General features: G+C 37.6%; 1 protein-coding gene across 1 annotated transcript in view; it reads left to right on the top strand.

Moving 5' to 3' along the window:
* Positions 1-27,420, top strand: part of EXT2 (exostosin glycosyltransferase 2) — a 75,545-nt gene that overhangs the window by 40,649 nt on the left and 7,476 nt on the right. The window contains exons 9-13 of the mRNA XM_032691099.1: positions 5,540-5,729; positions 17,006-17,172; positions 24,323-24,466; positions 24,997-25,125; positions 26,322-26,404. Coding sequence (XP_032546990.1) covers positions 5,540-5,729; positions 17,006-17,172; positions 24,323-24,466; positions 24,997-25,125; positions 26,322-26,404 — 713 coding nt within the window. The remainder of the gene's footprint in view (positions 1-5,539; positions 5,730-17,005; positions 17,173-24,322; positions 24,467-24,996; positions 25,126-26,321; positions 26,405-27,420) is intronic.

Raw genomic sequence — 27,420 nt, forward strand, 5'->3', positions numbered from 1 at the left:
ATAAATTACTTCCTCACTTGTGCTTCTTTGTAGATAATTTAAATTCTCCTCTCTGCCTCGCACCTTGCTAACGTATATGGGTTTCTGAAAAATGCGTATAACAGGGTTTTTCCAGATTTCTTCAGTTGCTTTTATTGAAATTCTTTCACTCCAGTTTATAATATATATCTATGAAATATTAGAGGGTTGTTTTTTTTTGTCAGGGGCTGCTTTTGAGCTATAACCTTGGATGATACAGAACAGAGTTTAATAATCACTTGAGAATATCGGTATGCTGAACAATAAACATACCAGATTTCATTTCTTCCAGTGAGGCAGAAAACAGCACCGTCATTGGTTTAAACTAAAATGGCAAAATTAACTTAGTGCCAAAAGTGCCATTCATTTAGCAAAGCCTAAATAGGATGTTCATTTACAGAGTAGTTTGTGGGTTCTGCCAATTACCAGGCACTTGACACTTGTAAAAAAATTAGACTATTCCCAACCTCTTTGACTAGTATTTTCTAGCCCTCAGTTTCCAGATAATGCCACTGTTAGAACTGTACTTCCATCCTAGTACCATTTGTCGTTTTCAAAGCATTAAGCAAATACTAACATACACTTTTTTATTTATCTGTAAATGAGAACAAGCTAGCACCTTTCTGGGCAGTGCACATCTGGTATTTTTTCCATTGAACAATATTAGATTTCTGTTTCTGCTGCATTTCCAGCTGCTTTGTGTGATGGTTTGAATCAACTGGATGAAATTTTGCTGTATTTATCATGTTAGAAGATAGGTATTCTTTTTATATTAAATAAATTTCACTTTATTGATGGTTTTTAGATGTTGAGATTATGGATAAGTTGAGTATACCACATGTATTTGGCTGTAAATACTGATATTTTTATGTGAGTGGGGAACATGATCTAACAGTTAGTTCTTTAATTTACCTGCCCAGAGATTAGGATTCTTCCTAATAATAATCCACACAGTGGATTATTTTACAGTATGTAGAAACTCCTGTGTGTCTTGTGGCTAATTTTTTTTGGAGAAGGGTTTATGATCTTCATCAAAATGAAGATTGAAATGTTGGCCACTGCAACTTGGTTTGTGATTCTGCTGAGTGTAAGCGCTGAGGTTGGCTCTGGACAAGTAGAGAGGGTTAATTCATTTGGTTTTGCCCTATGACCACTTGAGGACGGGAAGCATGATGAAATACTTTCTCAAAGTATTCAATAGGAACTTACCATAAATAATTGGGGAAAAATAGAATAAATCAAGGCTTTTTTTGGTCTGGTAATTCATAATTGAAACCACATTGAGGTTAGACTGATATTAAGAACAACCCTGAAAAAGCCTTAACTGCAGTGTCAGGGAATATATCTCTGTTTTGCTTATATGTATAGGAGAACTGCTTAACTACTAAGTTCAACACACTGCTATCCTTACCTCTGTGCTTTTAAAAGACAGTGAGCTGTTGTTCAGACTGTGTGGTTTTGCTAATATTTGGTTTATAACAAACCATCCGGGTGTTGAAAATAAAATACACAGGAAGGAAAGCCCACTGTCTCCTTCATGGGAGCAGTGACATTTTATTCTTCTTAAGTGCTGTTGCTGAGTTTTTCCACTAAGTGATATCTGGGAAGTTCTTGATTCTTCTTTAAAACGGAACATCTTACACAGCCTTGTTTTCCTATAGACCATTCTGTGGTGCAGTTTGTGGAATGAGTCTGCTATGTCTTTCTGCAGGTCTTTCATTGATGAACACCCAAATCAGAAGTTTTGGGATGGGACTGAATCTTAGTTGTGTCTGATATTTTGCCAGTATCTTTGAGGCTCTGTAGCATTTTTATATTAGGATTGTCCATTTCTCAGTCTGGTTGTGCTCACTGATGTCCTGAAGCCCCCACCTATCTCCCTTCTGTATCTTGCTAAGAGTGGTCTGTTAAAAACTTCTCTGCCAAGTTGAACCTGAAGACTCCACATCGAGTCTAGTCTGAGCTTCCCACATAATGAGAATTTAGCACCCTTGATGCCTTCTCCTTAATGTATTAACTTCTCCTGAAGTAGAATCAGGTTGTTTTTAATGACCAAAGGGGAGGACAGTATTTGATCTATCTATAATAAAGGAAGGTGCCTTGTTGCTAAGGCATTATTCTACATGCACACTTGTAGAAAGCATGCACAGGACAGATGCAGCAGTCTGAATCCTTACATGTAGACATAACCATTCCTGACTTCTCTCCCTAGCTTCAGGCTATTCCTAAATTCTCACTGTCACTCAGGTCCCACTGCTTCGGATTTTCATATGAACTGCAAAGAGCTGTCAGGCAACTGAGACTGTGAGACTTAAATGACATGAAATTACTCATAGGAAACTGGCATTTGAACTTGATCCTTTTTGCCCATAAAAATGATTCACAGCAAGTGACCTATTAATCTTGGATTAATTATCCTGGCTCTTCTAATGATATTAGCTGGGAGAGCGATACTGAAGGGCTGTCTTATCCATAGCTGAGTGTCAGCACTTTGTCAAAGAAAGGTGATGGATGATCAATCTACTGTTGCTGTTTGCTCTCCTCTCTGAGAGTGAAAGTTCCTGTGAATTTCCATCAAGAATGTTAATAAAAATGAGAACGGGCACCACTTGGTTGCTTGAACAGTTACTGAGAGAACCCATCCCTATGTCATTAACCATTTCATGCTTTGCTACCATAATGGACATTTAATTAGGTTGCTGTTGGATTAATTGCCTGTATGGTTTGCTTTTCCCAAGCAGAAATCTGGAAGACTTTAGCAAATTATGGAGGCTTGAATTTGCCCGATTTCCTGCAGAAAGTGGGGTCAATAGGTCTCAGACTGTAGACACACTCTTCAGGCAGGCAGCAGGGGGTTGGCTCTTAATGGCACTTGAGAGATGGTTAATTGCCTTTTTGAAATGCTTTTCTCAAACAAGAGGCATGGTTCTCCCGTCCATTAGTGTGTGTCTACAGGTTTTTCCCTCCCTCCATCATCCTTTAGTAGGTGCATGAGCAAAATCACCTCAAAAATTGACTTATTTTTCCTAAATTATGACCAGCAGGGGAGAATTTTCAAGCCTTTCTGAAAGTAGTAAAAGTTGGGATTAAGTAACGTACCTAAAACTTAAGTTTTTAAGAGAAATAATGACCATTTTAGGTACATATGCATGTGCTTGCACACATATGCATGTGCTTGTATATGTATTTTTTTCTGTAAGTACCTAAAATAGTCTTAGATGATGGAAAAGGAATAATCCTTTTCTAAAGATATTATAGCAAGCAATTTGTTAGGAAGTGCTGTGGACATAGAAAAAGTTTCTAGAAAAACTTCAAATGGGAGCCATTAATCAAGGTAGCAATTCTCACCCATAAGTAATAAATAAAACATTGTCCATAGATTGCTCTACCAGTTATTTCTTCTTGTAGGGCAGAAACATAATATTTTCTTGGCATTCTGATTATGATGTTAAACCTCTGTTTCAAGTATTAATCAAAAGAGGTTTCTAAAAGTTGTTTCAAGAAGCTGCTTGACATTACCAGGGTCATTTGGATAATAGCAGTCTTGGGGTGGGGGTTGTGGATACAAGTCTGTAGTAAAGCTTTAATGAGGTGAATTACACTCTGGTAACATTTAGATTGTGATTTGCTGCAGGAATTGAAGCTGCAGCAAAATGAGAGGGTGGTCTCTGTCTGCCACGAGTAATCTTGCACAATTAACAAAGTATGTGCAAAAGCTTTCATTTTAGAAAATGTAATAATCTGAAAGCAGATTTGTCTCTGTACTTATGAGTTGCTGAAGTAATGGATGTATCTTTTCTGAATTACTAACTGTAGTCCTCTGCTGTCACAGGTAGCCATGTCCCTTTCATGAACCCAAGTTCCATATTGTACTGTTACTATTTCTACATTATCCTATTATTCCTTTTGGGGAAAAACTAGAGCTTCATGTTTTCCATTAGGAACCTCACAAACGGTTTAAGTTGAATGCAGCTTATACCAGACCTGATAAACGATGTGTAGCTGAAAGTCAGTCTGTCTTTCCAACTATTTCAGGAAGTCTGAACATACTACTCCTAGTGGCAGATCCTTGCCTGGAACATACCCTTAGACCATCCTGGACAAAACAGTGTGCCAATTCTGTGCTTAACTTTCCCACCTCCCATATTTATCCCTACTTCAGTTTTGATTTGTTCATAGAAGGAAATCATATTCACATCATATTTTTTTCTCCTTTGCCAAAATAGTCAAAATGTTATTATGTCTTTGAGTAAATAGGCTCTCTATTCTCCTCATCCTTGAAGTTATTCTAGTTAGAGGTGTCTAACCATTAAACATGGGAAGGTGATTTTTGGGTGTATAAAGTAACCACAGACTAAATAGCGAAACAGAAAATTGCAAAGTTTACTTCCTGCAAATATGAGCTGATAGATTTGAATCTGTAAAACTTTCTTTCTTCCTGATACAAGCAAGCTTATGATATGAGTTTAGCTGGAGATTTTCACAGTATTTCTGTAAATTGCTGGCAGTTACTAACCTCTTCTGAGTGTTCATAGTTTTTACAGGCTAGGATTCAAAACTTCCCTGCAAAACAGCATCACTCAGTTTCTGCTTTCCCAAAGGGTCTGGTTTTTCCCTTTGCTTCTCAGTCCGACCCCTGCTTGGAATGTCAGTTGGTGTGCAAAAGTCAAAACTAAAATGCTGGTGCCCTCATTCTTGTCAAACGGTCCCTTCATACTTCCTCCCCCACGTTGTCAGCTCCAAAGGAGGGTTGGCACATTCAGTGCGAATTTAGCTGTCTGTCTTGTCTTTTGCCAGCTGGGCTGGCTTCCTTATGCTGAGAGTGTATTGAAGTAAGACCTTTAAAGTCTTAAAAGGGAAGCCCTAGTTAAAATTCACAAGAAGCAGATAACTCTCTGAAATTCATCTTTGCATCTCATGCTTTGTTTTATTTATTTATTTATTTAGTGTAATAGAATGGGTTTTTCCACCATTGAACAAACTCAGCTTTGTAGAAGCTAGTACATTATTCCACCTCATGCCTGCTTTTACCCTTTTTGCTTGGGTGCACATTTTGTACCAGGTTTATGGTTTTGTTGCTTTGGTTTTGTTGTTAATGCTTTTTCACTTCTGAAATTGTAGTTCTGGTTAAGTTTCTCTCTATTGAGTCCTGACTATAAATATAGGTGTATTGAAATAATGATTAGTAAATGAGAATAGAGTAATGCCAGCTGGGTTTAGAATTTACCTTGGTTTTCCGTTTCCACAAATCTATCTACCTCTTCCACTTTATTTATTACCAAACCCCTTACTTCTTTTCAATGTTACAGCTAGGCAAAAATGAAAATTGAATTAAGAAAGAGATTGGAATAAAGGTTTTGAGAAATTTCTGAAGTCCACTGTTGTCAGAGTTGGAGAGTCAACCTGCCTGGTCTGAGCAAATTCTTATCTGATGGTTTGGTCCTGGCTATATAAATTACTCCCTACTGTGAAAAGTCACTTTAAGCAAATTGTTTTTCTGTTTTCTTGTTTTCCTTCACAGAAATGGAGCAGTGTGAGCAACCCACTCTTCCTTCCACTGATCCCACCTCAGTCCCAAGGTTTCACAGCCGTAGTTCTGACCTATGACCGAGTGGAGAGCCTTTTCCGAGTCATCACAGAGGTGTCTAAAGTGCCTAGTCTGTCGAAATTGTTAGTTGTCTGGAACAACCAGAATAAGAATCCACCAGAAGGTAAGACCTTGTGGTAGGTGCAGTGGAGGAAGGTGAAACGGGGCATAGCACATCTGTTTGCACCTGTTGCAGAGTGACTTCTTTTGTACTTCATTAGTATTTGAGGAGTATTTCATGGTTCTTTCAAAATAATACATTTGAATTTTTTTGTGGCAATGTTTTTGAAAGTGAAATGAGAAAAAACCAAGTAGATGACAAGAGAAAAGCATACCAGTGGTTGTGCTGCTAAATTCTGAATCAAAAGTAGCAAATACAATAGTTACAGAAACATTTCTGTCCTTAACTTTTTTGAGGGGAGTGGTAAGGAGAGGCCTATCTTTGATTTGTCAATACTTGGTTTTATTTCTCTGTAGACAGTCTCTTGTCACAGTGTACATACTACTGCTGCTGGACCATTTTCTACAACAAATGTGGTTCAAAGCAGCGAAGTAGTTTGAATGCTTGGAACTATGAAATAAGTGAATATTTTGACTGGTGAAATGAAAACTTGGGACACGTTGGGTGTCTAAAAAGGAATTCCCACACCACCAGAATATCTTGTGAAAATGCTACTCCTTGCCCAGTAAGACAACAGGTGCTGTCTTAAAATGTTTCTGTTTCTAACATGTATGATATACTATGTTGCTCTTATAGTGTTTGAGTTAGTCTGGTGACCTCTGCATGATATATTAATTTTTTTGAATTCATGCTTATTTTAAAATGAGGGCACATTCATGGACATTTTCCCAAATTATCTAAATGTGTAGATTTTTGGAAGAAAATTTGGTTTCAAAGATATATTAATAACTCCAATGTGAACTCAGTGCTGTAAATTTCTCAATGAATTTGTTTAAATTTCAGTAGCTGAGGCGTGCTTTGTCAGCCTGGCATACTGCTCTATTGTATTCCCTCATGCCAGGACCTCAGTCTCAGGCTGCCCAGTCCTCACAGCTTGCTGCCTACATTTTCAAACCCAAGAACCTAAACCCACGTTTTTCTGACTCCTTCCATGCAACCCCACTGCATGCTCCATGGCTGCTCTGTGTTTGACCAACTTCCTTCCTTCCCAGCCCTGGGCCACCTGCCTCATGAGGACGTGCTGCTCCTGATCTTCTCCCAGGTCCTCAGCTGGAAACATAAGTCCTGACATTGCTGAATTCCATTAGGAAATCACCATGAAGTAAATAGGAGGCATTGCCCCGTGTAAAGGAAGGTAGCTAGGCTTGGCCTTTGGTAGTCCTCTCCAGTGCTAGACAGACACTCCAACGCTGCTCATTTTATTTCCACCCTTATTGTTTCCTAGGATGACCTTCTTCCAGGTTCTGAACGCTAGTACTAAAATCCTGAGCATTGTGCTAGACAATTAGAGCCTCCTCTTGTCATTCTGGATTAAATACTGTAGATAGAGTAGCTGTATATGAGCCTGGTTCTCATGTGCTGTACATATGAATCTGTCATTCTCATCTGAAAATGTGGTGATTTTGTGGGACAAGAAATGTTGCCTTCTAGGAATACGTGTTCAAAAAAAATGCTGTGTTGTGGATTCTTCTGTCTTCTGTAGTGTTAGGACTCCTCGCTTTGTAATTCTCTTTACAGAGGCTTCAGCTGCTGCAGCATTCTACTGTTCACTTAGCTATTCTGCATAGCAGCAAGATACAATGTAAAGATAAATCCCTGACCACTTGTCTCAATTTACCATCTCCTAACTACTTCTCAGAGCCAAGCCATTGCTACCATTCACTTGGCTCATTTGCCATTTTGGCAACTTGCTCTGGTTTAAAGCACAGTAGTTTTATTGTTTGCTTTAAAAAGTGTTTTGTAATACTGCTATGCTAAATACCTTTAGTTTAGTGGGTTTTTAAATGTTTTACAGCCCTTTAGAGTAAAAATTGTTGCATATAAATTGATAACAACTGGAATTTTTGCAGTAAGAAGTTCTTTTCTAGAAGCAAAAAGGCTTAGTGCTATATTTAGTTATGAGATCACTGAATGCAGGTGGATTTGACCCAAATGAATTGTTTCCACATTTCCCTTGAGTCTGAGATAAAGAAGAGTTGAAGCAAATAGATCATTAGAATGACATTTTCTTTTAAATCATTGTATTAATCTTGAAAATTAAAGTGTGTTTAATTCTGCCTCTATTACTGCTAAGTCATAAACTGGTTAAAAAAAAAATAAAAAAACCTTTGCCTGTAGAGCTTAAAATTGTGGATTCAAGAGCACAGTTGAAAGCATAGGCAGTTTTGTCCTTGCATTAGCCTAAGCATTGCATTAAAGTGAATAACTATTTGTTTCTAGTGTCCCTTATCCCTTTATTGCTGTTATGACCATTGTAATCTCTTGGCCTATGGCTAGAGAGAGGTCAGTTTGATTAAATTACCTTGTTTTATTCCAGGTCCATGCAGAGCATTCCACTTGGCTCTTCAGCCAGTCTCTCGTTCAGTCTGTCTATTAGTGATCCTAATCCTAGGACTTCAAAGCTTCTGCTGTTTATAGCCTGTTAAAGCCAGGAAGTTTCTGATGGATTAGAACAAGGAATGAGTTTGAAGTTTGTAATGTGCACCACTGTCACTGGTAAAATCTGGTTTATTACCCTACAGTAGTATCTGCACTTTTATGGCTATTCACTTTTAATTGGTTGTAGTAAAGCAGAGATGCTTAACCTTCTAGAGCATCAGATGCTGTATTTCTTGGTCCTTTCCATGTAAGGGACATATTTCAGTACATAGGCAGATCTTGGCTTTTGTCATTGCAACCCTTTGTGTGTTTGCTTTGTTTTTCATGTGTAAGTGGGAAGGCTGGGTGATTTCCTTAGAGAGTATGTACTCTAAATTGAGAACTGGATTTAAGTTTCCTGGGATATTGCTGGCATAGTGCCACACAAGTGACATGTGGCTGCTCCTTTCTTTCCTCTATCAACACCAGAAAAATATTAGAACTGAAAATATCATTGTTATCAATGCTATCAATGTTAGCAATATGTATTGGAAATAGAAGGAATCTGCCCCTAGGAATGAAAAGTTTTGAAGTACATGCAAACTCTAAAAATAATACTGGTCTTTCATTTTGGGGGATTTGTTTGTGGGTTTTTTTGTTTGTGTTTTGGTGGGTTTTTTTTGTTTTTGTTTGGTTGTTTGGTTTTTTTTTAAGTAAATGCTATGTACTTGCAAAAATGCCTTTACATAATAAAACTCATGACTTAGGAGGAAAACAGAATAAAAATTAAAGACTCTAATTACTGTACAAAATTTAAGATCACAGAATCACAGAATGGATAAGGTTGGAAGAGACCACAGTGGGTCATCTGGTTCAACCTCCCTGCTCAGGCAGAGTCATCCTAAAGCACATGCCACAGAATTGCATCCAGAAAAAAAAGATGCTGTACCCCTCAACAAATGCAATATTCCATAAGATAAACCCCCTGTTTTACTTGTCCTCAGCATTTAGTAAAGTGTAAGTGAAAAGATGTATTTGTCAGCATGACCTGCAAATGAAGTAATGGTGATAATTTGTCAGATGAATGACAAGACGGAACTGTGGTCACTCTGCCGTCAGTACTGCTGAGCAGCCCTCAGGATGGGTAAGGGGCTGTAGCTGAGCTTGCCTGCTGTGCTGTGTAGTGGTAACAGGTGTAGGGGGTGTGCAAGGTGTATGGAAACAAACTCCTTGCAAACCTAGGCCCGTCAGGACAGATGCAGCTCTGATACAACTGACAAATTTTTGGTCATATTGGCTGATAAAAAAGTAAGCAGCTAAGAGGGGAATGGATTAGTTGAACACTTGACTGAAAAGTTTTCAACCAAATAGCATATAAAAAAGCAAAGTTGGAGATCTACATGTATGTGGGCTGGACATCAGTAGCAATTTAAGTACTGTTTTTCCCTTTGTCTTGTGAGTTTACAAGGGATCACTCTTGTAACTTAGCATGTTTGAGAGCTGTCTTGTGCAAGTCTGAACTTATTGTTCTGTGTTTTTCTTTAGGATCAGTGAAAAGAAACAACGCAAATCTATGAGCAACACAAATGTCTTGTGCAAACCTTTTGAAGTTTACAGAGTGTTTTTGGTGGTAAAAATATTGAATCTTATATAGGTGAAATAGCAGAGAGAAAATATCACACACAATGATGATTCTAATCTGGAACCTTAAAGCTTTATAGCTTCAGCCTGTTCATCTTAAGTATTCTCTGGATTTAGAGGATGTGATCTCTGCTCTGTGTCTTCGGCTGAGTTTTGCATATTTTCTCTGCCATGCATTGTGTGCAAGAAGCCCATCAATCCAGCAGTAATGTCAGCAGGCCCATGACTGTGTGGATAATACTAATAAAAATATTAAACGCTTTGAAATACTACAGAGGAAAAAAAACCAATTTTTTTTTCCCTCACTTGCTCTGCATCAATTAAAATAAACATTGTGGTCCAAGTGCCTGGTGCTGGGAATATTTGTGTAGAAATGATGGTTTTCTCCATCAGCCAAATACTTTTGTCCTTTCATTTGTATTTTTCTAAATTGCTAGTTCTGAAATTCAAGAAAATAATCTGTGATAGAAATTTCCACCAATATGTCATCACATTTGTTTCAGACAAATGAATGAAACATTTTGTCTACCACATAAATTGTATTAAAATGTATAAATGCATTACTGTTAGTAAACACACAACAAGCTACAAATCACGTGTGGTAGCTTGATTCCTTTGTAGGTTCAGTTTTATAAAAATTAAAAGTATATTTTAAGGAATGTGTCCTTCCTATCTCGTTGTGTTGGTAATGGTTCCTGATGCTAAGTTGCTGACAAACTTGGAGTAAGATACAGACTATAAGGCTTATGATATTACTGAAATAATAATATTTGTATTTCTATTTTATGCTACTAATAGGCAACATTATATAAACAGTTGGGGATAAGGAAACTGAGTATCCTTTGGATTACTGTATCTTAAGGAAGTGTTAACTTTAAAATAAAATTCTTCAGTGGCAGGTTTGATTTTTTTCCTGCATAGTGAGCCTTTAGTAGTCAGCGCTGATAGGAATTTTTTTAACTTCTCTTTAAGTTTTTAATTAATTTGGCTTCTTGATGATGGATTTAATGCCATTTTCCTTGGTTAGCTAGAGAACTAATTCATGATGGTTTTAGTCTCCCATAAGTCATCTTACAAACATTTTGCAATATTGCTTCCTAAGAAAGTCTAGAAAGTTAGCCTAATAAACCCATCTTAACAAAACCAGGCCCCAAATAGTGTCCTAGAAACAAATATTCTATTTTATTATATACAAGAGAAATTCTGTGCATTTCTGTAGAACAATATAATCACTGTAATGTAGGTAGAAAGCAACTGTTTTGAACTCTGGACAGACTTTTTCACTCAGCCGTTATGGAAAGAATTCTGGTAATGAATAGAGGTAACGTGCTTGATGTTGTTGTTTCTGACAGTTTTTTGAAACTTCAGATTCCAGCTAAGTTCTACCATTCAGTATTAGAATTATTATGAAAAAGTACTTAGTAGGTTTCATCAAGAATGTTCAATTAATTGCATCCATGCAGACTACTATAGACCACTTAGAATGAGCATCAGATAAGAGGTTGTACAAAAGATTAGGTATGAAAACTGAGTGTGGTGTATGGCATTCTGTGCAACTGCAGGTACATACAGCATGTTTAGAGATATCTTGTGCCAGTTTATTATTGATCTTAGTCTACCTTGCACAACTTCTGTAAAGGTTTTTCCTTTTTATATTTCCAAGTGGGCTCCTTAGAAGTTTTGGGAAGTAAGAGCATACTGTGAATTAATACTCTGGAGCCAGGTTATCAGTCCTAAACAACACATAGTGCCAAGCTTGCCCTGAGTCTTGTTGCCAGAGGACAAGTATAAGTGTTATTATACTCTATTAAAGGATGCAGTGCCATCTTACTGTAAGAATAAAGCCTATGCTTTCACCTTGGTTATAACAAAGTAGTAAACTGAGAATTTCCTCCATATATGTTTTGCTAGTGCTGAGATTTCTCAGAACTTTCAAAGCAGTATCTGAAAATTCAAAATATGACATCACAGAAGTGGCAGACCCTGTTTCTGACTTCTCTTTAAAGTGCATCCTTCCTGTGTGAAAAGAAAAGTACAAATACTCTTCTTTTGTGGTCCTTTAAAATAAATATAGGCAGTTTTAACCCTCCTGATGGATTCTAAAACTTTGATTTCTGAAGTGAGTTTGTCTTTTTTATTGACTTTATATTTCTTTTTGGAGTTCCTATGGCAAAGCTAATTTGTAATAATTAGATCTCTGAGTGGAGCCTGCTGTCCTTTGTGATAGTCATTTTTGCCCAGACTGCTGAAGTGGCTACCCAGGTGTCATTGAGTCATGACATCTCCCGTGCACTTCCATCTCCGCAGGGACAGCAACCTTCAGTATCAAATCAGCCTCTAGGCAGCAAGTAGCCTTGTGCTTTTTACATGCTGCAGAGTAACTAGTACCCTTATGTCTTATTCAAAGTTTCTCCAGAATGCTTGCATTTTCTTTTCATTAGTTTAAGGCTAAATTAAGAAATATTATATTATGTTTCTCAAAGCACAAATATTTGACAGTAACATACCCGTTGTTGAGAACTGGTCATTTTGAGAGACTTTCCAAGACCTTAGTAAATCATGTGGATTTAACAGGATTTACTGACATCCGAGATGAGTGCTGATTATAATTAGATTATGTCTTCATTTTTCATACAGTTTTCATTACTTTTTCTTCTGTTACCATATTTTATGCAAGTGGCATGTCTGTTAGTAAGCTCTCAAATCATTGAGTTTTCTGAAGAGCTGGAAGTTAAAAGTGTATATGTGCTTGTTTTTCTGAATTATTATTTTTCAGTCCTAGTGACTCTTCAGTTTCAATTTTTTGTTACAGTATGTTCCTTTGTTGCAGTTGGGTTGTCATTTTTTTTTAACATGCAGTAGACAGGAAAGGAAATAAAGCCTGAATAAAAGGGTACTTAACATGTATAAAATGTAAACTTTGTTGATACTTATAAATACAAATTTTTGGTATTTTTGGGATCTAGGAGGCTGCTTAAACTTGTTTGATACCAATGCTGGGATTACATTTGGATAATTGTAGGCAATTATCTAAAGGTCTTTAAGTAACTTGCAAACATTACACAGTCTGCAGTCTTTATGAGGCATTGATATGTGTCTTTGTTAGGTACCTGTAACTGTCTTATAAATGGGTACTTGCACATTATATGGTAAACCAGTAAGAAAGCAGTGAGTGGACTCAAGAGTACTAATTTGCAGTAAACGGTTCTGGTCATTCAGTATTACTGACTCCTGAGGTTAGGATAACTAGTAAGCTGAAAATTTTGGAATTTCAGTGGTGTCCTACTGAGCCCATAACACTATAATTGGAATCAGTGCTCTGAAACATTTTTATTGTGGCCCCAAGGAACTTGCTGTATCTCCCCAGCTGTTGGGTGACTGTTACTTCCATTGGAGTCCATCAGTAATGGGGTTGAATCCTTCCAGCTGGATACTAATCAATATTATAAACCACTCAAGTAGTGTGGTGTTGTTTGAGCTGATGCCTCATGCCTTCTGGTAGAAGGACAAGAGGTAAGTAAAACAGGACAAGAACGTGCATACATGTGAAATACAGACCACGGTATACAAGACCACACAGATAAAGGTAGATTTTACAGTCCCTTTTTTAACCCCACAATAGAAACCTCAGGGTAGGAAACTGAATAAAAATTTTGCCAATTAATATCACACTATATTTCTTCTCCTTTCTTTTGGCCACCCATGCATGCCAATCCTCCTTTTTAAAGTATAGCTCCAAGAAAAACTGACTTTTGAAGACTTACTGTGGTTTGGAAATACTGCTTTGTTTTCCCCAGTGAAGCACTGTTTGGACTCTGGTGTCTTTAAAAAGTGTGCAGCTTTGTGGATTTTTGAGTGTTCTGTGAGCTGTTAAATCTGAGAGGCCCAGTGGCAATGAGGATATGGACATTCCTTCCCAAGAGCAAGTTTTACTTTTGCATATGGGATCGAAGCAGCTCCTCTTCTTCTCTGGTACTATCTATCTTCCTAGTGGAACAGACTGACAGTGGAAAGAGTGCAAAACTGTCTTGGAAGCAGACCTGATTCTTGGGTTATAATGGAATTGGAAGTGCCCGTGCATAATTGTATCATGTTGAAACCCATTATTTTTGATGTTGTCTGTCAGCCAGCATTCTTCAGATTCTTCTGCTGAGAACACTTCCAGAGTTTGATTATATGTTGTTGTTTAAAAACCAAAACCATTTTCTCAGGTTAGGATTTCTCTTATTTTGGTCCTTACAGTGGCTTTTTTTCATTGACACCTATTTTCGTTTCCACTTTTCATTCTGAAAACACAGAAACAACTATCTTACTTCTTTGTGCTGTTTTCTGAATTTCTGTGTTTACTTTTCATGTTCTAGTAGTTTATATTTGAGCTTTCTATTCTCCTCCTCATGACAGTCAACAATCTCACCGTTCATAGAGTTTGAGGCAGAAGGTGCTGTAAGACCACTTGGGTTGACCTTTAAGTCATGAGTCACTGCATTATTTTTCTTTTCAATCCAGTGCCTTCTAACTTGAGTGCATCTTCTATAATAATACCCAGTCTTGTTGAAAGATAAGACGTACAGAACCAGCTGCTGTCCTTGTTAACTTCTGCCAGAGGTTAACCACTGTTACTATTAAAAATGTCTTATTCTTTGAATTTGCCTGGCTTCAGTTTCCGGTCATTGTTTTTTGTTATGTCTTTCTCCAGTTTGTTGAAGATACATGGCATTTTTCTTCCTGTGTTGGTACATGTACATGTTAATCAAATCCACTTTTTGTTCCTTCTTTTAGTAAGCTAAACAAATTGATCTTCATGTTCTACCACAAGGCATTTTGTCATGACCTCAAATAACTTATATGGTTCTTTCCTGCACAATTTTCGGTGTTTTAATATGGTTTGAAAAATACAAACAGCAGAATAAAACAGTATTTTAGCATCTGTCTCAGTCTGTGTACAGGTAACGTTTCTTCTTTCTGCCCCCATTTCTTTCTACATACACATCTACATATGCAAAAATTGCATCAATCCATTTTGCCCCAGCAGTGTGCTGAGAACTAATGTCCACTCTGAGCCTTTAATCCTTTTCAGCAGCTGCTATTAGGGAAAAAATTACCTTGGTTCTAGTGTTTAACCGTGTGTCAGTTTGGGTGGCAGTCTGGTTTTTTTTCGAATGCATCTAGTTTACTAAGCAGTTCAGTCATACAGACTTCACTAAGCTCTGTATGACCTTATTGTCCTCACTATTTTTCATGTCTCCAGGCTTTGTGTCACTTGCAGATTGCACTGGCAATTCATATGTATTTCAGGCCATTGATGAAAATTTCAGTAGTTTAGGGCCCAGTATCAGTTCTTAGAGACTCCACTTGCCACAGAGGCATAGAATGGGCTGAGCTTGCAAGGTACCTCTGGAGATAATCCTGTCAAACCCCCCTCACAAGCAGGGCCATCTGAAGCAGGTTGCACAGGACTGTCTCCAGAAGGCTTTTGAATATCTTTAAGAGTCAAGACTTTACTACTTCACCAGGCAACCTGTGCCAGTGCTCGGTCACCGTCACAGGAAAAAAGTGTTTCCTGATGTTCAGAGGGAACCTCTAGTGGTTTTTTGTGCCCATTGCTTGTGGTCCTGTCACTGGGCACCAGTGAAAGGAGTCTGGATCCATCTTATTTACGCCTTCCCTTCAGGTATTTGTACATATTGACAAGACCTTCCTTGAGCCTTCTCTTCTCCAGGCTAAACAGCCACAGACCTCTCAGTCTTTCCTCACATAGGGGAGAAGCTCCAGTACCTCCATCACCTTCATGGTTCTTTGCTGAACTCTCTACGGTCTGCTCATGTCTCTCTTGCACTTTGAAGTCCAGAACTGGACACAGTACTCCAGGTATGCCTCAATATTCCTGAGTAGAGAAGAGGAATCAGCTCCATCAAGGTGTGTCCTTATACACATTTTCATTTGACACAGAGTACAACTTACAAATTCTCTGAGGAGTCCTTTTGTATTTGACTTAATGTATTTTCCCTTATTTTTCTTACCATTGTCATCCCCTCCATTTCACTAGTGTAAGAAACTCAAGTGGTCATCTGTCTGCTGTTTGGAAGGTACTTAGACTCATCTTACAATGCTCTCTTTTCCCTCAAATTTTTGTTAAAATACATGTTTATGTGAAAGCTGGAAGAAACCAACATATCACATTTGTACTTGTTTAGCTATTTGTTTAGCTTTTAATTAAAATACTTTTTGATGAATAGTTGCTTTTGGGATACATCAAACTGTAATAATGACTACTATTAAGCTTTGTGCTAGAAAATGTATATGGTTATGTGCATTCAGAATTAAGATTTAGTATTCAGTCTTTAGTTCTATTTCTTTTAGCTTGGTGCTTTATACTTACACCTGCAGTTATACTTTGTAGGAATAAAATAGGATTTTGAAAATTATGGAATATATGCCAAAGCTGTTAATGTGACACCTAAGGTGCTACATGTTAAACACATAGCAAGAAATGGAAATTAATCCCATCATAGAGTGAGTTGGGTCCAGTTTTGTATCTACAGAGGATTTTCTTGCTATTTAAATCATCATTTGACTTGTGAATTTTAGTATTTATGTTATGTAATCCAGTGCTCTATTCTACTTGTAAGGATGCTGTAGGGCACAAGTTAGAATCCATTTGTATTTATTTAGCTTAAAATTATCACTATGACTTAGGACTTTGAAGATGAAAGAAATTACTGAGACACAGAATCTACTCCTTATCTGTCAATAGTGATTAATGTTTTATTGATAAAATAAAATTTATTTTTTCATCATGTGATAGGACTAACATTCTTTTTCAAATTCTTTATGACCCTAGACTCGCAGTCAGTGATTGTATACTGCTACTTCAAATTATTTTACTTGCAGTTGCGTGAAGTATCTTTTCTTGCTGTGTGTCCTAAACCAATACGTATTGTCTCTGACTCTTTTGTGATTGTTGCAGATTGCTGTTTTGGGCAAGCTATCCCCCGTGTAGCTGTCCTTGAAGCTCTCTGTAGAGAGCTATGGAGGGAAATGTAGCTGAACTTCTGTCTCTCACCTTCATATACTCACATTTGCCAAACTGAAACAGGTGTAAATTCACCATTAAGAAGGTCTTGTTAGATTTGAAGAAAAAAGAGTAAAGAGGCACAAAGACAGGTGCGCAGAAGTAAAGTATTATACTGAATTCTATTTCTTCTCATTTTTCTCTCTAGATTCTCTCTGGCCAAAGATTCGTGTTCCCTTGAAAGTTGTTAGGACTGCAGAAAATAAACTTAGCAACCGCTTCTTCCCCTATGATGAGATTGAAACAGAAGCAGTGTTGGCTATTGATGATGATATCATTATGCTAACCTCGGATGAACTCCAGTTTGGCTATGAGGTAAGAGAATTTCCTGTCTCTTAGGCTGTCCACTTCAACATTGCATGTGTATATAAAGTGGAGGAACCACTGCACAGCCTGCTGATTCAGATTGTTGCATCTCTCTTCACCATAACAGTTCAATGCTGACTGAAATACTTTTACAGATAGTCTTTATGCAAAAACCTTCCAGTTAAGAGAAGGTTTTTGGTCACTGGCATAGGAACGCCAAGAGACTCCGGAAAATGTTGTATAATTACTGTAGTGGAAGCAATCTGGAGACTGAACTACATTCTTAACAGCTCCAAACAGTTTTCAGACAAATCAGAGGTGCTAGCCAAGTTAGTATCTTGACAGACAAGACAAGTTTCAGAGATTAAGTGTTGGGAACAGAGAAGGCCTCTTGAGGACATGCCGAAGTAAGGTGGAGTGCAATGAAAAGAGGAACTGAAAAATGTCAAGGAGGGGACAGATGGATCATATGCTTTAAATGGCGAAGCTTCAACAGCTGCTGTGGTAATGAGGGTATGGACAAAAAGAAAGTTTGTCCAAATCAGTTACCCGTGGCAGCACAAAGAGGTGACATCTTCATAGTCATTTGAGTTGTTTGTTGAAAGTACACTGGAAGCAACAGTGTTGTCTTCCTTTCAAAGCTATGTTTCGAATTAGTTTTATCTTCCCTTTTTAATTGAGTGTATGACACAGTCAATAATCTGACATTGCTGTTATGTGTATGTTTAAGACAAACATACTATATATGTAAATAAATCATAAACATTAGAAAATGTAATACCATATTTTAAGAAAGGTTTGAATTATTTAGTCACATCTGTATATGCAGTATTAAGAGCAAAACAGCACTAGGCTTTGTATGTGAGAGCTAGAACATGAAACTTACTTAAGTGGAGTGAAATTATGAAGACTGTTTCTCTAAGGGGGAGAAGCTAACTAAATTGACCCTGATGTTAGCTCAGTCAGTTAGAGCCTGGTGCTAATAACACCGGGGTTGTGGCTTCAATCCCTGTAGGGGCCATTCAGTGAGCTAGACTTGATGATCCTTGTGGGTCACTTCCAATTCAGAATATTCTGTGATTCTGTAAATGTGGTAGTTGTCTCATTTTTAGCAGTCTTTAGTGGAGTTGTTAATACAAGATGATATTTTTTAAAATATGTTGGAAGTATTTCTTTAACATGTATATATATGTGGTAAAACATGGCTCTTTCTCTCTCTCCAGTGAAAGAGACTGTTAGCAGCTCTGTAACAAGCTTTTATACTCCAGAAATGTCTGGTGGTGATGTAGGTATGCTGATGTAATAACAAAGATGTTAAGTAGTGGAGACAGAGGTTTAATCTATCATATGTGTCTCCAAGAAGGAAATACTTCCCTTGCCAGGTTAAGAGTTGCAGGTTAATACATGAAGTGTGAAAGATGGAATGAAGAGAAGACAACTAAATGAAGGGTTTTTTTGGCCACATATGCCTTCTCTCTATTTCGTTGTCTACACTGACTGTACTGCAACAACAGAGCAATCAAGTGTTGGCAGTTCTGCAAGCTGACTTACTTTTGTCTGTGTTGATGCTTATAACTACTAGTTTTGAGAGTGATCTGATGGAGTCTAAGATGGCAGATCAATAATGTGCATGTTTTGTAAATCCTGGCTCTCTTTGCAGTTTGGTTTTCATTTTCATCGGGCTGTCTCAAAGTAAATAAAGTGATTAAGTGTAAGTAGTGACTTAGTCACGTAGGTGACTTGGGTAAGTAGTTCCAAATGAATCACTGCTACTGGCAAAGCAGGCTTGAAGGGCTTTGAAGCAGAGATTCAAACTGCAGCTGATTTCCAGCTGTGTCAGCCAGAAGTTGTGAGAAGCAGAACCTTGGTGTTTGTGTGTCTGAACTGTTAATTTTAACACCCTCAATGAAGAGTATCTGTAACATCACATATATTGAGTCTGGTCACTCACACAGTAAAGTGAAAACCAAAATGAGGCAAAGAAAACTTGACATGAATTCCCCTGTAGTCAGTGTGATTAGGTGGCAGCTGGGACTTGCAACTCTTCATTCCCTAGGATGAAGTCCAACAGGCCTAGCTGTTGGAGTGTGCTGGCTAATTTATTGGCCTTTTGTGGACGATGTGCCTTGGTTGCAGGGACTGTCTGAGTAACAATCCTTATATTCAGTGTGTGAATGTAACTGTTTGGACATGAGATTGTTTAGTCTGGCAGACTGAAAACTATTGCTTTTGCAGTTTTTTGCATTTTAATATAAGTCCTATTCCTTTTTGACTCTGGGAATTCAGCTTACTACATAGTAATGTAGTATGGAAAATTAAATTGCCTTATTGAGCAGATAGTTGAGACAAACCTATGAGTGGTCTGAATCCTTATATTTTGAATTTGGCTTTCCCCCCTGTAAAATAAATGAATGGAAATGTCTTTGAATACAGAAGCATAGGGGATTATTTTATAAATACACAGTTTTCCTCTTATAGGGGGTAGGTGATGTAATTCCTACTCTCTGGCACAGAAATCAGGGGCTGAAGATTGATCTTTTCTGGCCCTGAGTGTCTGTGACTTGCTTGACAGGCCTGAGCTGGCTCCCAGATGTTTAAATTGTCCTCAGCCTGTGATAATTTATTTATCTGTTTATGTGTGTAACCAGAAAAGTATCTCTCAAGCTCTTGACTCATTTGCAGGGGAATCCAGAGGGAACAGTAGCAGCATATAATGTTACTAGAAAGTTTTCTTTTAAAAGTAGGTCTGCTTCTGCTTTGGTCATATGAAAGGCTGGAAACGTGACATTCAGTAATTTTCTTTTCTCCTCCTGACATCCTTGAGACTTTACATTTAAACATGTGGCAAAACCCCCTCTGTCACAGACTTGTCTGAATGTATAGAGCAAGCCTAAAAAAAAATTCAGAAAACTTTGATCTCTGTACACTTTCAGCCATAAAAAATTATAGTAACACTCAAAGTGTCAGACATTTTTTACTTGTTAAAAGTGAACTATTATGGTACAGTGATTTATGACCTTGCATAAATCTATTGGAGCAAGCAGAAAAATAGTCCTTGTGTGCTGCTGTATTAAGGTAGCAGAAGAATACTCATGACATTTTGACTTTGAAAAAAGTATTTCTGTTAAGTTACATGATAAAATCACAGGCATGACTTGGGACACTGGAAAAAAACCTGTTAGAGCTAGTCAATGTTTTTCCCACTTACCAATCTGTGTTGTTCAGAGGGAGTATCAGAGAGATCCAGGAAATGGAGCAAATATTTAGACTATCGTAATCTTAAAAAAATTAAAGCAGAACCATTGGCCACCTCTGAAGTGTTTGATGTTTGAGTGAGAGACTGAAAGTAAGCACTGCAGTGTTCCCACCTCTGCGTCTCAGCTGACCTTGAGGCAGATGACTTAGCATTTCTATCATCCTGAAAAGTGGGGATAACAGGTTCCAAATATGAAGTTCATGAAGATTTCTTATCACATACTTATGCAGCACTTTGTCCTTTCAAAGATAAAATGTTTTTATTACAGTAATAATAGAAATAATCTAAATGGGGATTACTGTTCTGAGTCCATGTTTTTTGTTCGTAAAATGTTCTGTTTGGTGCATTGCTAAGTTTGCATTTTTTGTCTTGAAGACTGGCTTTCTGTTAGTAGATGATCTTATTCTGTCTCAGAACTGTTTTTCAGTGCTTCATGTCTCTGGCATTCCTTTAAAAAAATCTACTCTCTGTTGAATTGCATTTTCACTAGGCTGAAATTGTCATAAAGTTTGAATGCCTTCTTGAGAAAAGTTCTTTCATACCCATTTTGAAAGTTGAAAGTTTAGTTTTCAGCATTCCTTTATGAGGAATACTGTAACTCTTCTTAGCAAAAGAATTATCCACTGCTGGTCTCATTCAAAGCTCTTCTTCAAACTGATGATGTTTTACAAATTGTGTGCACATGAAGCATCGCTTATCTTTTAATGGACTCTGTCTTTACATTTTGCTTTATTTTTTTCAGTAATAGCACAAGCCATTTCTTTGAGGACTGGGGGAGAATTAAGAGTGAATGGGGCTCTGGGAGACAGAAGGAGTACTGATAGGTTGGAGTTTCTTTCATTTATAGAAGATAGTCAGTATTTCATTCTTAAAATGTTGCCATGATAGCTTTAGAAATGCTGATTATTTTTCTGTTCATTAAATTGCTGAAGTTGCATGTGACTTAATAAAGTCTATTAAATTTAATGCATAAATGTTTGAGAATATTTTGTAAAAGGAAATACTTCTCTGTCCTTCTGGCTATGTGGAGAATGAGCTGTTCTGATGACACAGCAAAATAGAACAGAATAGTTGAGGCTGTGAGGCAGAAATAGCTCTGGAGAGTTGAGACTGGAGGGTGTTTTAGCTGTGCTGTTAATGTCACTTGGGGAACTTGACTTGGAAACAAAATTACTATCATTTTCTCCTGGTTTTTCTTACAAGACTTTAGTGAAACTACTAAGTCGGAACTTCTGTTTGACATTTCATCTGGGAGATGCTTTGTCCAAAAATATTTATCTTCAGGGTTGACTAGCGGAGTCTTTGGAATGACTTGTCTGCAAAGAAGCATACCTCCTCTTCACTTGGCAATATGTTTTCCCTTGGATGTGTCCCTTACCAGTATTAAATCAGGCCATCCGTCTTAGTCTGAGAAAGCTAATAAGTTTGCTGGCTAAAATGGAATGTATTCCTAACAGACTAATAAATTATAGGCAGCCATCAAACAAGAAAATGGACTGAAGTACAAAATAGAGAGTAGTATAAGAATAATTACCACTATTTTTATTCTGAAAGCTTCCTTATAAGCAGTAGCTGTTTATATTAATTTTGGCACAAAGCATATGTATGGATTTGGGCAATGAGCTGGATGGAGGTACTGGGAGCCTCTCCAGAAATTACCATTGAATGAGCTAGTGAAGCCAAACTTTTCCACTGACTTTGAGAGCATTACTTTTAAAAGGATTCTTTGTTTTAAAACACCTAAGTTATTTTTTAGATGCATCGAGCTGACAATTTTTAGAGGCCAGAATCAGAGTAGGGTTGAGATTCAGAGTGATACAAGAAATCTGTATGAGTAATGTGCATTATAATTGGCTTTTATTTTATGTCATTTGGACTCCTGAAGATGACACTAAGGACAAAAACTAGAAGGGATATGAATCTAGGGTTCTGTGTTGAGAAGGCACTGAAGCCCCTTGGGAAGCAGTAGCTAACTTCAGTCTCTCTTTCAGCTGCTGTTAATATGCATGCCATGTCCTCTATAAGAATTTTTAGCCCAGTACAGCGCAGATCTGTGGTGTTCCGTCAAATCCTCTGTTGAGCCTCAGTAGCTTATGTGGTGGTGCCTTCCAACATCTTAATATTCAGGATTAAAATTAAATCATTAATTTTTTGAGTTCTAGAGAGTGAGGAATAAAATTTTGAGTGTCATACATTTAGTTTTGTGCTATTTATTAATAGTTTTTACATCATGTTAAAATAGATATCTCAAGCCCTCTCTGGCTTGCCTGCCAAAAGTCTGTATTGTTTTAATTAGCTGATGGCACCAACTTGTAAGTGTCCTATGAATTCTCTTTCTTCAGTTCCAAATTATCTCTGCTTCCAAGAACCCTCTGTGTTGGAGCATTGTCATATCTAAATACTATCCCAGTACTTGTGCCCTAGAACTGTCTAGAAAGATTGATTTCTGGATAAAATTCAAGTCAAGGAGTCAGAAGATCTGGTTCCCATTCTTGTTTCCTGTATGATTTTTGGCAGGTTTCCTCATCTGGACATTTGAAATAATAACTGCTCTCATCATGGGATTCTGAAGCTGTATTAACTGACAGCAATGAAATGTGTTGAGATGTATAGATGAAAAGGTATATGGTAATGCAAAATCGTGGAAGTGTAGATGCAGAAGCAGTAACTTAAAGCTGATTGTTTTATCATATTTACTTTGACAAAATACTTGCATAGAGTCCTTATAGTCCAGGCCTCCCAAATGGAATGCACTGACACATAAAAAGTGCCCAAAGTGAACTGCTGATGAGGTGAGGTTTGCAGGACGGTGGAATTCCAGAAAACACTTTCTTTACTGTGCATTTAAGTGTAGGGTTCCCTTGCCTTTTGTACAGAGAAAAGAGGTTGGCTAGTGGGATTATTGAGATACTTTGTTCTTCTTGTTGATCTTGCATACACAATAAAATTTGTGTATCTGTTTGTTCACACACTACCAAACTAAACCAGAAACTTTTGTAAACTAGCTGTATGTTGGAGAGTCAAGACTCATACTCTTTCGATAAACCTGGCAGTTATTTGGATTAAGCAGATTTTGAATAATAAGTCTGCAAATAATACAGATAAATACTAACTTCATTATTGATCAGCAAAAATAAAAACTGTATTTAGCAAGCAAATAGCATTCGGATCCCTCCAAATAATTATAATCCTTTCTCCCTTTTCTCCTAATGCAAAAATCGTCCACTATTTAATGTGGCCAGCAGTGTGGAGAACTGAGGTTGCATTAATGATGCCCTTCTCCTTGTTCTTGTCTACTGTATTTGATCCTGTAGTCAGCTATAAAATAATGTATGGAGTGACAAGGATGGTATCTTGATTGTATCCAGCTGTCTGGAACAAGTTGAGGGCAAAGAGGCCTTCCATGTAGCAGTAGTTCCAGCCAAGCACCCACTAAAGAATACCAGAAATATTAAAATATAAGCCTTTTTTAAGCCGGTTCCTGTCAAAGGAAGCAGGTTGGTTAGATCCAAAGCCAGCTGTGAAAGTAGTTAGTTGTAGCCATATCTGCTGAAGTTAACATCAAAAGTTTCATTTTAATCATGCTTGGTTTTAGTTAGGGCTAAAATCTTTCTGAATAGTCATTTGTATTTCTCTGTAACAATTATTTTAGTATTGCATTAGTGGCCTTTTGCTCTGGGACATGGCTTCTTTGAGTTGTAGGGTCCTTCCACAGCAAGCTTGTGCTTTTTTGTACTTCTTCCAGGCAACTTTTTATTCCAAGAATTTGGACTTAGAAGAATTTAACTGATCTTTGCACCATTGTAACTCTGCCCTTCCAAAGCAGATGTGTTGCATTCACACATTTGCATTTGCTTTCTGTGCAGGCCTGGTTAGTAGTGTGTCATATCTTTTTCTCTTCAGGTTTGGCGTGAGTTCCCTGACAGGTTGGTTGGATATCCAGGTCGTCTGCATCTTTGGGACCATGAGATGAACAAATGGAAATATGAATCAGAATGGACCAATGAAGTCTCAATGGTGCTCACTGGGGCAGCCTTTTATCACAAGGTAATATACAACTTGTACTATACTAAGGTACAATGTGAACCTTTAAAAAAGAGCTGTATGTGTGTCTGCCATTGTTCCATGAGTTTTATATGGTGCTATGATTATGTTTTTTTACAACAGTCAGAGAACTGATTGCAGACTTTTCCTAAACCTTGTTCAGTTGCTGTGAAAACAACTTATTTTGTCCCTGTATAAATAAGCATTATTTACCTTCATAAACTTACAGAACTCTTGCCAGTTTGCATGATCTGAAAGTAAATAGCAAATTTTGCAGTGAATGTAGCTTTATAGCTAGCAGTTTAAGAAAAGAAAACTAATAATAAAGCAATTTGTGTGCTGGTCAGGAAAGGAATAATTATGCATTCAGCACCCAAAATTCATTTTCTATCTGCCGAAGTAGTCCTTGGCTGAAGGCAGTACCACAGCAGTATCACTTAGCTACCTGCTGTTCTGTGACTGAAATATTTAGTCTTGCAGTTACTGTATCTTTATTTAAAATGGTCTTCTTTCTCTCTCCCTCTATCATGCAGTATTTCAACTATCTTTACACCTATAAAATGCCTGGAGACATCAAGAACTGGGTGGATGCTCATATGAATTGCGAAGATATTGCCATGAATTTTCTAGTAGCGAATGTCACTGGAAAATCAGTCATTAAGGTGGGACTTTTCTGCTGTTTAGCAGAATTTAAAAATGTCATGTACAGTACTTACATAAATTTATTTTGTGGGCCTCAATATATTACCTAATCTTCCTTTTTCTCTCATTTTCCCCCAGTATGATGTCTTGTTCTGCTTCCATGGTAGAAAAGCCCTTTTAGTAAAACTTTTATGCTAACAGGGAACAGAGAATTGAATTGGTTTTTACCAGTTGTTTCTGGTGGTTATTTTAGCCATCTAGATGAGGGATGAAAAAGATAATTTAAATGACAGCTGGACATACGTGTGTATGTCTGTACATGCCCACATACATATATTTTAACTATTTGAGAGTGCTAGAGCAAAGAAATTGCCAACTGTCCACAGCTCTCTCTATTGTGGCCTGACAACAGCTGATTTATGGGAATGTTAATTGCAAGAACGTTAATTGCAAGATCAGCTTTAAATGAACTTTTTATCCCTGAATTAATTTCCTGACATGTTTCGACACGTTTTCAGGTCTAGACATTCACTCTGTACATTCGTTTCGAAGTGTGTCAACCTGGAATGAGATTTAGAGGCCACCAGGCGTTACTTCAATTAGCAGGGTCCATTTTCCCATCTGTCCATCATCATTTACTGGGACTGGTGGCTGCATTTCTTAGAAAAGTCTTTAGAAGATAAAGTGTATGTTTCTGCTAGAAAAGTTTTTGAGCTGTATGAGGGCACAGCAGAGTAATTTGGCACCTCTGTGTGATTCGGAGAGTCTTGCAGAGTTTGCCAGGCAGCTATTAACTGGAGTGAGCAAAAGAGTGTCTGTTGGATTAACGTTACGGTGAAGTATGGGAAGCTATATTTCATCGCTGTTATGGCTGCAAGAACAAATGGTGTTTATATAGGGACCTTGGCAGTGAGAAAACAGTCATTAAACAGGAATTAAGGAGCTTGTCATCGCCACTTCTTTTCAGTTACAGAAGGAAAAAACCCTCCAAGCCGTTTTTATTGGGCCCCTGTGAATTTTGCAGTCAGCTGGGCCAGATGGAGCTGAATGGAGGAATGGAGTGGCTTTTTTTTTTATATGTGTGTCCCCCCCCTCCTTTTTGAGACAGCTCAGCTTACACTGCAGGCATGTTCAGAGGTATTGCACTGCTCTGTGTGCAAGGAGATTAATGTCCCTTCTGTTGATATTTGATAATATCTGGCATGCCTTCCTCCAGGTGACCCCACGAAAGAAGTTCAAATGTCCAGAATGCACGGCAATTGATGGGTTATCGCTGGACCAGACACACATGGTGGAAAGGTGAGTGACCACTCTCTTTCTCTGATTGCCTTGTTCTGATCCCTAAAATCTTATCCTGTGTCTCATTAAATTAGGATCAAAAATGCTCACTGACTGTTTTTCTGTAAATTACTAATTTTGAAATAACGTTGCATGGATTGTATTAGCATAAATCATTCCTACAATCAGTGATGTGTCACTGAAAAGTGGATTACTGCAAAAAGGGACTTTAAAAGGGCACACTTTTTACCAGCTTTTCTGTAAAGCTTCTAGGGTACATAGATGAAATTCAGGGATTTGGCAGTACTTTCAGTAATACCACATTGCTGTTTACTGTGGAATATCAACTCTACTAAGTATGATTTTTTTTTTTGACCAGACAGTTGCTAGCTTACCAAAGAGCAGCGATATAATTTGAAGTGATATTTGTACATTGTCTTTCCTCCGAAGATTGTGAAGCACATTGCTTCCACTAATGAAGGGCGTTTGCCTGCACAGTTACATGTCACAGTTTTTAACAATGGCAACGCTATTATATTTTTGTTAGAATTTAATTTTTAAATGAGGTACACATTGGGAAGGGCAGTTACTGTTTAGACTGAAATATTGAAAGTTTGTAAGTATGAGGTTTGCAATCCCTGCTTTACAACAAAAGGGCTTCCCAAGCTTAACCAAGACACAGAACTTCTCTCTGCATTGCCTTCTGAATGTGTAAAATAAGAGATAGTTTCTTCACTTTTGCAAAGCTGTTCAACACCTAAGTTTGAAATGGGCTATCTGACAGTAAATGTGTGTACTAGTTATTAAGTGCCATTAATGTGAGATCTAGAACTGACTAAAGCATTTCACTTTAGGCTTCTTGGGCTTTTGCATCTCTCCTGCAAACTTGGGGGGAAATATTTGCAGCCATAGAATTCATGGGGTAAATAAGCAGGGGCATAATACTAGAAGAGGCCACCTGAAGAAAGAGATGGTTGGAGTTGATGATCTTAAAGGTCTCTTCCAACCTTGATGATTCTATGATTCTAAGAGGCGAC

The sequence above is a fragment of the Chiroxiphia lanceolata genome, chromosome 6 (assembly GCF_009829145.1).
Source record: "Chiroxiphia lanceolata isolate bChiLan1 chromosome 6, bChiLan1.pri, whole genome shotgun sequence".
NCBI lineage: Eukaryota > Metazoa > Chordata > Aves > Passeriformes > Pipridae > Chiroxiphia > Chiroxiphia lanceolata.